General features: G+C 50.6%; 1 protein-coding gene across 1 annotated transcript in view; it reads right to left on the bottom strand.

Moving 5' to 3' along the window:
• The window catches only part of LOC119959786 (putative methyltransferase DDB_G0268948), a 97,471-nt gene that overhangs the window by 41,051 nt on the left and 44,137 nt on the right, over positions 1–12,283 (bottom strand). Inside the window, exons 3-4 of the mRNA XM_038787880.1 lie at positions 11,338–11,551; positions 7,315–7,415 (exon numbers count right to left, since the gene is read on the bottom strand). Of these exons, the coding sequence (XP_038643808.1) occupies positions 7,315–7,415; positions 11,338–11,551 (315 nt within the window). The remainder of the gene's footprint in view (positions 1–7,314; positions 7,416–11,337; positions 11,552–12,283) is intronic.

The following is a 12,283-nucleotide window of genomic DNA, read 5'->3' as shown; positions in this document are numbered from 1 at the left end:
TGTACCGGGGGACGAGACAGGGGTGCCCCCTGTCCCCCTTGCTCATTGCGTTGGCAATTGAGCCCCTGGCCATGGCGTTGAGGGAGTCAGGGAACTGGAGGGGCCTGGTGCAGGGTGAGGAGGAGCATCGAGTGTCGCTGTACGCGGACGACCTGTTGCTGTATGTGGCGGACCCGGTGGGGGGAATGCCGGAGGTGATGAGGATTCTCAGCGAATTTGGGGGCTTTTCTGGGTATAAGCTCAACCTGGGTAAGAGCGAGCTGTTCGTGGGGCACCCGGGAGATCAGGAGGAGGGGATTGGTAGGCTCCCACTGAAGCAGGCAGGGGGGAGCTTTAGGTACCTGGGAGTCCAGGTGGCTAGGAGCTGGGGGGCCCTGCACAAGCTTAACCTCACAAGGTTGGTGGAGCAAATGGAGGAGGAGTTTAAAAGGTGGGATATGTTACCGCTGTCGCTGGCGGGTAGGGTGCAGTTCGTCAAGATGACGGTGCTCCCGAGGTTTTTGTTCCTGTTCCAGTGCCTTCCCTTCCTTATCCTGAAGGCCTTTTTTAGGAGAGTTAACAGGAGTATTACGGGATTTGTATGGGCGCATGGGACTCCGAGGGTGAGAAGGGTGTTTTTGGAGCAAGGCAGGGATAGGGGAGGGCTGGCGCTGCCCAACCTCTGTGGGTACTATTGGGCTGCCAATGCAGCGATGGTGCGTAAGTGGGTAATGGACGGGGAAGGGGCAGCATGGAAGAGGATGGAGATGGCGTCTTGTGTGGACACAAGCCTGGAGGCGCTGGTAACGGCGCCGTTGCCGCTCCCTCCAGCGAGGTATACCACGAGCCTGGTGGTGGCGGCTACCCTCAAAATCTGGGGGCAATTGAGACGGCATAGGGGGGAGCTCGATGGAGTCCCCGATACGGGGGAACCACTGGTTTGTTCCAGGGAGAATCGATGGCGGATTTCTGGGCTGGCACAGGGTAGGTATTAGGAGGTTGAGGGACCTGTTTGTGGATGGGAGGTTCGCGAGCCTGGGTGAGTTAGAGGGGAAGTTTGGGCTCCCCCTAGGGAGCATGTTTAGGTACATGCAGGTTAGGGCGTTTGCCAGGCGGCAGGTGGAGGGGTTCCCTCTGTTGCCCCCACATGGGGTACGGGACAGGGTGCTCTTGGGGGTGTGGGTTGGAGGAGGGAGGATTTCGGACGTATACCGCGTAATGCAGGAAGTAGACGAGGCCTCGGTGGAGGAGCTGAAGGGTAAATGGGAAGAGGAGCTGGGTGGGGAGGGGACGTGGGCGGATGCCCTGGAAAGTGTGAATTCCTCCTCTTCCTGTGCGAGGCTTAGCCTCATACAGTTCAAGGTGCTGCACAGGGCCCACATGACTGGGACGAGGATGAGTAGGTTTTTCGGGGGCGAAGACAGGTGTGCTAGGTGCTCGGGGATCCCAGCGAACCACGCCCATATGTTTTGGGCATGCCCAGTGCTGGGGGAGTTTTGGAAGGGGGTAGCAAGGACGGTGTCGAGGGTGGTAGGATCCAGGGTCAAGCCAGGCTGGGGACTCGTAATTTCTGGGGTTGCAGTGGAGCCGGGAGTACAGGAGGCGAAAGAGGCCGGTGTTCTGGCCTTTGCGTCCCTAGTAGCCCGGCGGAGGATTCTTCTTCAGTGGAAGGATGCGAGGCCCCCAAGCGTGGAGGCCTGGATCAAAGGGGCTGGTTTAGCTCACCAGGCTAAGTCGCTGGCTTTTAAAGCAGACCAAGCAGGCCAGCAGCACGGTTCGATTCCCGTACCAGCCTCCCCGGACAGGCACCGGAATGTGGTGACTAGGGGCTTTTCACAGTAATTTAATTGAAGCCTACTCGTGACAATAAGCGATTTTCATTTTTCATTTCATTTCATGATATGGCGGGGTTTCTCAAATTGGAGATGGTGAAATTTGCCCTGAGGGGATCAGTACAGGGGTTCTTTCGGCGGTGGCAGCTTTTCCTGGACTTCCTGGCAGAACGGTAGGGAAATAGGCTGGCAGCAGCAGCAACCCGGGGGGTGGGGGGGGGTTTGGTTCGGTGGGGGGGAGAATTGTGTACATGGGCTTGTTGGATGTGGCAGGTGTTATCTCTTTCCTTTTTGTTGTTTGCTTTTTTTGTTTTTGTCGTTGCATTTGTAGTTGGGTGGTTGTTGTTCTTGGGTTTTTACCATGGTTGTTTTGTTAATATTGTTTCGTTGTTTATATTTTGTGAAAATCTTAATAAAATTCTGGGCGGGAGTGTTCGCAGACTTAACCAAGATAGTGGAGGAGGAGATGGACCTGGACCCTTTGGTGGCGATATTTGGGGTTTCAGAGAAGCCGGAGCTCATGGAGAGGAGGACGGCCGATGTTGTGCCTTTGCCTCTCTGATTGCACAGCGGAGAATTTTGCTGGAGTGGCGGTCGGCATCACCACTGGGGGTAGCAGCATGGTTGGGTGACCTGTACGACTTCCTGTGATTAGAGAAGATAAAGTATGAGTTAAGGCAGGCATTGTCAAAGTCGGGGGTGGGACCTGCGGGTGGGTGTCGGGAGGGTTGCGGAGCCGTCCGTCGCTGCGTTCCCGATCGCGCAAATCCACGCGCAACAGCCGGGTTTTAATAATGCCGGCTGCGAGCGGCCTTCAAAAGGACACAGAGTTTTATGCATGCGCCCCGATTAGTGGGCACACATGCGCAGTGCTGCCGCATTTTTAAAAATCTGTTTGCAGCCTTTTTGAAGGCCGTTCGTAGCCGGCATTGTTAAAAGCAGGCTGCAAAAGTTTTGGGGAGAATGATGTGATTGGTTGCTTTCTAAACTTTGATGCTGATGAAATGGAAGTCTCTTACTCCAAGAATGGTGACCTCCTTCAATGCGCCAGCCCCGATGCAACATGGCTACAGGGGCTGGCGCGTAGGAAAGGAGGCACCCAGCCAGAGAGGCTGGCCCACCGATCAGTGGGCCCCGATCGCGGGCCAGGCCACATCGGAGGCGCCCCCCAGGATCAAATCCCCGTGACCGGCGCCGTGCCAACCACGCCAGCACCAATGGCGCCGATTCTCCGCTCTGCGGCATGGCCCAGTCATGGGGATTCTCCGACCCGGCCCAGGGCTGGGAGAATCCCGCCCCAAGTGCCTGCAGGTCTATTTGGAAGCTTTATCAATTAAAGTGTCTTTTATTTTTTTACATTTTTAATTGTAATGTTTAGGTGAAATGTGGTGAACCTCCAATTTCTAAAGGATGAAAACATTTTCAGTTTCTGCATTTTTTTCCTGTTCTCCTTTATCAAATTAACCCCTCCCTGAACTTGTGAAAAAAAAGCCGGCTGCTGCAGCAGTTGCCCGCGAATTTGCGCAATCGGAGACGCAAAAGATTTTTTAAAAGTTCTATGTAATCTTCCTGGCTGAAGGGAAGCAGAGAGCAGATCACGTCCCTCGAACTTTGGCATCACGTGCTTTGGGCGCGATTGCCTCGGCAGCACTGTCATTTTCATTGTCTGCACCCGCCGGTGATAGCGGCAGCACATCCCACCTCTTAAAATCCCCCCTCATCTGTTCCACCAACCGCGCCAGACTCAATTTGTGCAGCTGTTCCCATCCCCGCGCCACCTGGATACCCAAATATCTGAAGCTCACCCTCACCACGCTGAACAGCAGCTCATCCAACCTCCTCTCCTGCCCCCGGCCACGATTGGAAAAACCTCACTCTTCCCCATGTTTAGCTTATATCCGGAGAATATAAACCCAGAGATCAGAGCAGGAACTACCAGAACCATAACTCAGAGAGAAGGAGCGAAGGAACAAGAGAAGCAAGCAGAGTCAGCTTACAGCCAGCTCAGTCATGGGAAAGATAAGACATAGCAGCCGAGCTAAAACAGCTAATACATCTAAGGAAGACCAGAATTTAAAGAGGAGGCAGATCCAGCTCAGAGTCAGCTCAGAGATAGCCAGCTCTCATAGCTCAGTACATGGGATCGACAAGGCACAGCAACCGAGCTAACCAGCGAATACATCTAAAGAAGACCTGACTTTAAAGAAGATTGATTGTCAAGGTGGGCCTGAAGGTCCCTTCAACCAACCAGAAGGATCCAGAAGCAAGATCTTTTTGCCTTTCTGTAAAGAAAGTGATTGTAGCTTTTAAAAGAAAAAATATAATAATAAAATAACTTAATTTAACCTGAAACAGTGGTTATTCCTAAGTCTCCTTTATTTACTTAGCAATGCGGGACACAGGATCGATGCTACTAAGTGGTAAATAGATGAAATCTTCGGTGAAGGTATGGGTTATACTGGGGGATAACTTGAAAATATAGTTTGACCTGAATAGCACCCACCGAAGCCTGCGTCGGAGTCAGGGAGTGAGAATCCCTGTTCACCATTTAGAATCTCGGCCCTTTTTGGTATAGGGGAATTCTAAGAATAGTGGTGAGTTTTCAACAGCAAGACATTTATCCTTCTTTGATATTAGGGATATGGATGCCGGCGATAATGTAGTGGTTAACTCCCCCTTATCCCTCACCTCATTATATCACCAGCAGGGTCCCCAGATCCTCAGCAAACGTCTTGTAAAAATCTACAGGGAACCCGTCCGGACCCGGGGCCTTCCCTGCCTCATCACCCCCATGCCCTCCAGCACCTCAACCAGTCCAATGGGGGCCCCTAGCCTCTCCATGAGTTCCTCCTCCACCCGGGAGAGCTTCAAACAGTCCAGGAACCGCCACATTCCTTCCCCCACCGGGGGCTCCGATTTGTAGCGCCTCCTATAAAACTCCTCAAAAACCCCATTAACTGCCCCCTGTCCAGCACCTCCCATCCTTCACCCTTCCAATCTCCCTCGTTGCCAGCTGCTTCCTCAGCTGGTGGGCCTGCATCCCGCTCACCTTCTCCCCGTACACTTCCCCTCTGGCCCTCCGCAACTGCCCTGCTGCCTTCCCCGTGGATACCAACCCAAAGTCCATCTGGAGCTTCTGCCCCTCCTTAAACAATCCCGACTCTGGGGTCTCTGAACACCTCCTATCTACCTTCAGGATCTCATCTACCAGCCATGCCATCTCTGCCCACTCCACCTTTTCTATAATCTTTATTAGTATCACAAGTAAGCTTATATTAACCCGCAATGTTAATATAACAGTTTAGGCTTATATTAACACTGCAATGGAGTTACTGTGAAAACCCTTAGTCGCCACGTTCCGGCACCTGTTCGGGTACACGGAGGGAGAATTCAGGATCTCCAATTCACCTAAAAGTACGTCTTTCAGGACTTGTGGGAGGAAACCGGAGCACCCGAAGGAAACCCATACAGACAGTACGCCCAAATCGATATAAACTCCCCCCTGACCACTGCCTTAAGCATTTCCCATAGCCTGGCGGCCAACACCTCACCCGTATCGTTCAGTTCCACGTACCCCCGAATGGCAGCCCTCACCGGCTCGCACACCCCTCATCTGCTAACAAGCCTACACCCAGACTCCACTGCGGGTGCTGCCCCCCCCCCCCCCCCCCCCCCCGGATCCACTTGCAACAACTCCCGCCAGCAGTGCCTTGCCCGCCGCATAATAATCAATCCACGAGTACACCCTATGCACATGGAAGAAGTACGGGAACTCCTTCACCCTCGGCCTCCCAAACCTCCACAGATCCAACCCCTCCCCCCTCCTATCTGCTCCAGACCTCCTTCAGCTCCTTAACCGCCGCAGACACCCTCTCCAACCTTGGGCCCGAATGGTCCAGCCCTGGTTCAATGACCATGTTAAAATCCCCTCCTATGATCAACAGGTGCGAGTCCTGGTCCGAGATCTTCCTCAGCACCCACATTGTCCCTGTTTGGGGTATAGACATTCACCAAGATCACTGGTATCCCCTCCAGCTCCCCTCTCACCATCACGAGCCTCCCTTCCGAATCTGCCACAATATTGCCCACCACAAACGGCACCTATTTGTTTATCAGCATTGCCACCCCCCCCCCCCGGTGTCTTCATATCTAATCACGAATGAAAACCTGCCCTACCCACCCTTTCCTTAGCCTAGTCTGGTTGCCAACCTTCAAATGCGTTTATTGCAAAAAGGCCACGTCCGTCTTCAAGCTCCTCAAGTGTGCAAATACACGCGACCGTTTGGCTGGCCCATTAGCCCTCTCACATTCCATGTAACCCAATCTGATTGTGGGGCACCTGCTAACCCCCATTGATTCCCCTCCCCCCGCTTGCACACCTCCATATCAGAAACAACAATGAAATAAGAAAAAGGTGCACTCACCCTCCATGTTTCCCAAATACCCTGCCGCAGAACCCAACAAGACCCCTCAAAAAGAGAGGTTTTCCCATAAACAACAAACAAAAGGCAACAAAAACGAAAAAGGTAGAAAAAAAACATCTCCTCACACCTCCTCCACAGTTCAATGTCCACCTTTTCCTGCCAGTCCATTGTCTCTTAAAAACTCCATCGCTCCTCTGATGACACAAAATAATGTTCTCGGCCGTTGTGAGTCACCCAGAGGCAGGCCAGGTACAGACTCCCAAACTTCACCCCCTTCTTGAAGAGGGTAACCGTCACTCGGTTCAATCCAGCTCTCCTCCCCAGGTCGTGGTACACCCAGAGTTCATTATCTTCCCAGATGCACCTCCTTGTCTGCCTAACCCACCGCAATATTTTCTCCTTGTCAAGGAATTGGTGGAGACGCACCACCATCGCCCTCGGCAGCTCGTTCCACTGGGGCGTTCTCATCAGCGCCCTATAAGCCTGGTCGGCCTCCAGAGGCCAACCAAAGCCCACCTCCTCCATCAGCTTCTCCAGTATCTTGGCTACATACGAGCCAGCTTCCTCTGCCTTGATGCTCTCAGGCATCCCCACGATTCTTCGGTTTTGCCTCCGGGAGCAGTTCTCCAGATCCTCCACCTTCTCCTTTAGCCGCTTCCGATCTTGGCCACCAACGAGGTAAACAGCTCCTTGTACAGGGCCGATTTCACCTGATCAAACTCGGCCCTGCGATTTGCCAGGTCTGCCCCAATGTCCTGGTAGATTCTATGTCTTTCCCAGTTGCTCGCCTTCGTCTGCCTTGCCCACAGCAGGATCCTCTCCTGGTCCTGAAACCGATTTAGTTTGGCAATTATTGCCCTTGGCTGCTTCCCTGCTTTGGGCTTCGGTCAGAGGGATCTGTGGGCCCTGCAATTTCTGGCAGTTTGGGGAAGCTGTCACTCACAACCAGGTTGCCCAGCATCTGGGCCACGTAGTCCATTGGCTCCCTGTCCTCGATCCTCTCTGGGAGGCCCACGATCCGTATATGTTGGTGCCAGGATGTGTGTTGGTGAACATTGCTGTGTACATTATACATTTACCTCTCTTTGTCAGGGAAAGTGATTGCATCAAATTGTTCCTGGTAGTCAGTCCAAACCGTTTTATATCCTTTAGTTTCATAGGGCTCTAACAATGCGAACATCTGGAAATGAAAAATACAAGAGAAAGAATGATCACATTGGATCACAGGCCTAATGGATATTACATTAACTGTGTGTTCAAACACGTTCAAAGTAAACTCTTATCAAAAATAATTCCTTCATTGGAAACCCAGGATACAGCTCCTGTGAAAGCAACTCCCACTGGACCACTGCCCTGTCAACACTGCAACAGCAGGGCCACCTCTCCATGGCCTGGGCAGCCTCTCGGTGGTCAAGAGGTGGTTCACAGCTTTGCTGGATTCCAGATGTTACCTCTCCTCCCAACAATAATAAGTGATTTTAAATACACGAGAAACCTGGCCAGTTTTGCTGAACAGCAGAAAGCCAAATGGAGCAGCAGCTCTTCAAAGGGCCCCTGCAATTGTTAAGCATGAGTGTTGTTACTTTAAAAGTTCTTCTCACTTTTCCTCGGGAGGGCAGCACGGTGACGCAGTGGTTAGCACTGCAGTCTCAAGGCGCTGAGGTCCCAGGTTCGATCCCGGCTCTGGGTCACTGTCCCATGTGGAGTTTGCACATTCTCCCCGTGTTTGCATGGATTTTGCCCCCACAACCCAAAGATGTGCAAGGTAGATGGATTGAATACGCAAAATTGCCCTTAATTGGAAAAAATGAATTGGGTGCTCTAAATTTTAAAAAAACTTTTGCTCTGGTTGCCAACAGTGAGGAAATGATTTCCTGTAGGTTTCATCACATGACTTGCCCCCACGCTCCAGCCATTTATTGGCCAATACATCCACCCCGGTGAAATATGGCCTTCCTGCATCGACTGGAAAGCAAAGCAACTTGTTACCCAATTGGATAATGCTTGACTATCAGCTAAACAGCCTTTCTTTCTCCCCTCCTTTTCAACAGTTTTATATTGGGTAAAGAGAAAATTACAAACAAAAGCAATCTTTTTTTAATGTCATGATTTTTTTCCAGGGTTGAACACAGCAGTGTCCTGGAGATTGTTCTTCAATTCCTGGAGATTCCTGGGGGTTTGGATGTTGGTTGCTGCATGTGTGATGTTGACTCCCACACAGTCTCCAGGCATCAAGGTTTGATTGGGATGCGAGGCAATGACTCCCACATGCTACAGGGCCCGCCTACCCATGGGAACCCACTTGGCATATGCCAAGTGCTCACTTAACCATGATGTTCAATTCCCTATTAGCGATAGCTTTCAGCCACACAGCCAGAGGCTTCAGCAGTCAGTGGGGGTTACGGGTGATCGGTGGGGTAGACGGGCAGGGACAGGGGTTGCAAGTGAGTGATTGCCCCCCCCCCTCCCAGCGTCTGCCCGCCCCACCCTCCCCTGTTGTGCATTGGGGTGGCAAGGCCAGCGCTCCAGCCTCTTTGCCTCTGAACAAAGATTGCTACACCCTCCTCGGCTCCCCATAGTTCTTCTGTCAGGTTCATAATGATAATAATATTTATTGTCACACGTAGGCTCGCATTGCAATGAAGTTACTGTGGTTCCCTTTTTAAAAAGGAGTACTAATCGGCGCCAGGGTGAGCACTTACTGGGGAGGCCATTGGATGACAAATAGCTCTCGTTAATTGTATGGAAATGAGGCTTAAGTGGTGATAATTGGTTTCTCGCCACGCTATGGCGAGATTCCAAATTCGCCTGCTGGAGCAAGCCGGTTGCACCGCAAACTTTGGTGCCTGGTGCAGTTTCCGTTTTTGGCCTCTCCCTCTATTCACCGGCTTTGTTACGCTTGAGCACGAGTGTAACGAGGCCGGAAGATCGCGCCCTATGTATTAAAGTGACCCTCAAATTCTGCATCCCTGGGAAATCGATTGAGGAATAATTATTGCAGTGTAGGTGGGCACTTATCCTGTGCCCAACTGGTCAAAGGGCAGCATGGTAGCACAGTGGTCAGCACTGTTGCTTCACAGCGCCAGGACCCAGGTTCGATTTCCGGCTTGGGTCACTGTCTGTGTGACGTCTGCAGGTTCCCCCCGTGTCTGCATGGGTTTCCTCCGGGTGCTCCGGTTTCCTCAAACAAGTCACAAAAGATGAGCTTGTTAGGTGAGTTAGACATACTGAGTTCTCCCTCTGTGTACCCGAACAGGCGCCGGAATGTGGCGACTAGGGGATTTTCACAGTAACTTCATTGCAGTGTTAACGTCAGCCATTTGTGACACTAATAAAGATTATTATTATTATACCTAGCCTTGGCTTAGACACCAGGTAAATTGCCACCTCCCTACTGTTGTGTTCTTTGTATTGTTCTTCAGGGTGGTGAAGGTTGTAGTGTTGACAAAGAACAGCAAGCAGTGTTCAAAAACAAAGCTAATTTATTACACTACACTTAATTAGATTTTGAAAATTTGCAAACGAATTAAGTAAGTAAAGAATACACTGCACTTCAACAATACTAAACTATGCTATCAGCTAAACTATCTCACATTTACTCAGACTGGCTCCGTTCCACTCTCTCCCGGAAGTCAAGGAGGCATGTGATATTTAAATGGTTGCTCTATAGCACCATCTAGTGATTAGAGTAGTAACATTACATTAACCCTTTATGTTCCTCACAATAGCCACATATTGTGACACCTACTGTATCAAACACTCCAGGTGAGAGTTCTTAAACACAGTTCTTAATTTCTCAATAATTTATACAATATGCTCTTCCAATTTTACATCACTGAGGTACTGAGAACAATTTCTGTTTGATTGGAAATTAGTTTGTACCCTGAGCCTCCTATGTCAGCTCAAGGCCCAGTCGGCAGCCATCTTGTCTGTGAGTCAGATGGTTGTGGATTCAGGCCCGGCTCCAGCCACTTGGATGCAAAGGTCCAGCATTGACATTTCAGTTCAGAATTGAGGGAGTGCTGCACCATTGGAGGCAGAGTCTTTCAGAAGAGATGTTAAACGGAGGCCCACCTTTTTGAATGGGACATTTCCCACGGTGCTACTTTGAAGAAAGGCCAGTGATGATGTCTGACCCAATATTTATCAGTCAAGCATCAATCACTAACATAGATTATCTGTTCATTCATCATCACCAATTCCTCAAAATGAGGAAGGACACTGTCGGGCTTCAGGGTTTGTGTGTCCTCGGGTGACTGAGAGGCCAATCCTGGAGCCACAGTCCTTTGGGCAGAGAGGTCACAAGTTGACCCGAGAAAAGGGGGTTCTTGAGCAAGGGTCCTGCTGCCTCCCAGCCGGGTTTATATGGTCAGTTCCTGCTTTGATGGCATTGTGGCTTGTTGGATGAAGCACTTTCATCGACTAATGGCAAGTCCCTCCCATGCTCCCATGTCAATTAGGCCCCTTTTCAATGAGGCCTTCAGAGTGTCTTTAAAACATTTACTCCATCCTCCTTGAGGAGCCATCTTTATGTTGTGAAGAAAGGGTGTGTTTTGGGAGGGGATTACTCACCATATGGATGCAGTGTCCAATCGAGTTCATGTCACATGATCATGGATGGGATATTGGAGGAATTGGCTTCAGTGAGGAAGCTGGAGAATGTTCACCTCTCCTCCACTTTGAATATCCTGTAGAGACACCAGCATTGGAAATTCTCCCATTGCCACTAGTGCCTTTGGTAGGTGACCCCAGTCTCACTGCCTTATAGAAGGTAGTGGCAGCAACAGTGTTACAGACTAAAGCCTGAGTCCTTTTGTGGAGATCTCAGTTAGACAAAGATCAGGTTGTATAATGTTTGGAAAGCTGGACTGGTACAGCTGATCCTGAGCTGGATCTCCTCTTCAATTGTGATCTTTTGAGAAAAGTCACCATCAAAGTGGAGATCTGCTCATTAACCGCCTCGTGGTATGTGGGATCTTCCTGTGCACAATGTGGTTTCCACATTTTTGTGGCGACACGTCACTGGCTCTAAAGCATATTGGAATGTACTGAGGTTGTGGAAGTTGCTATATAAATGCAAGTCTTTCTTCCTGCTTACTTACCTCTTCGACAATCTGGGCTGGGTCCTCAGGACAATTGTCGTAACCCAACAAAGTGGGATTGGCATAGCAATACAGAGCCACACAGCCTTTAGGTTTTAGAACTCTCTCAGCCTCCTTCATAAACTTCTCCATGTCAAACCAATGAGCTGCTGTTCCTGATGTTACCAGGTCAACGGAACCATCCTCAAACTCCAGCTCCTCTGCAAGGCCCAGCCTGACAAATGAATCAAAAAAACAAAAATACAGATTATCAATGGAAATACCGGGACATCACAGAATTGTTCCGTGTAGAAGGAGGCCATTTGGACCATGCTGACTGCACTGACTCTCCAAATGAGCATCATGACTTAGTGCCATTCCCCAGTCTTCTCCCCGAACCCCTGCACATTGTTTCTGTTCAAATAATCATCTAATGGCCTCTTGAATGCCTCGATTGAACCTGCCTCCACCACACTTCCAGGCAGCGCATTCCAGACCCCAACCACTTGCTGTGTGGAAAAGCTTTTTCTCAAATCACATTTGCTTATTTCACAAATCACTTTAACTCTGTGTCCTCTCTTTCTTGATCCTTTTACAAACGGGAACAATTTGTCTACTTTTCCTCTTCATCATTTGTGCGGCATGGGAGTGCAGTGGTTAGCACTGTTGCTTCACAGCGCTAGGGTCAGGCGATCCGGAAGGTGGAGGAGGCAGTGGGGGATCACAAGGAGCAGCTTGCTTCGATGGCTGTGGAGATGGGGCTGATGAGAGATCAACAGAAGAGGCTGCAGGACAAGGTCGGGGCCTTGGAGAATAGATCATGCAGGCAGAACTTGAGGAATGTGGGTCTGCCAGAGGGAAGTGAGGGAGCGAACACCGGTGTATATGTTACGCGGATGTTCGAGAAGCTGCTGAGTGAAGGAGCGTTTGCTCGGCCCTTGGATGTGGACCGGGCGCACAGGCGCTT

The sequence above is a fragment of the Scyliorhinus canicula genome, chromosome 2, assembly GCF_902713615.1.
Source record: "Scyliorhinus canicula chromosome 2, sScyCan1.1, whole genome shotgun sequence".
In the NCBI taxonomy this organism is placed as follows: Eukaryota; Metazoa; Chordata; class Chondrichthyes; order Carcharhiniformes; family Scyliorhinidae; genus Scyliorhinus; species Scyliorhinus canicula.
The sequence above is the reverse complement of the archived record's forward strand: the minus strand, read 5'-3'. Positions and strand labels throughout refer to the sequence as shown.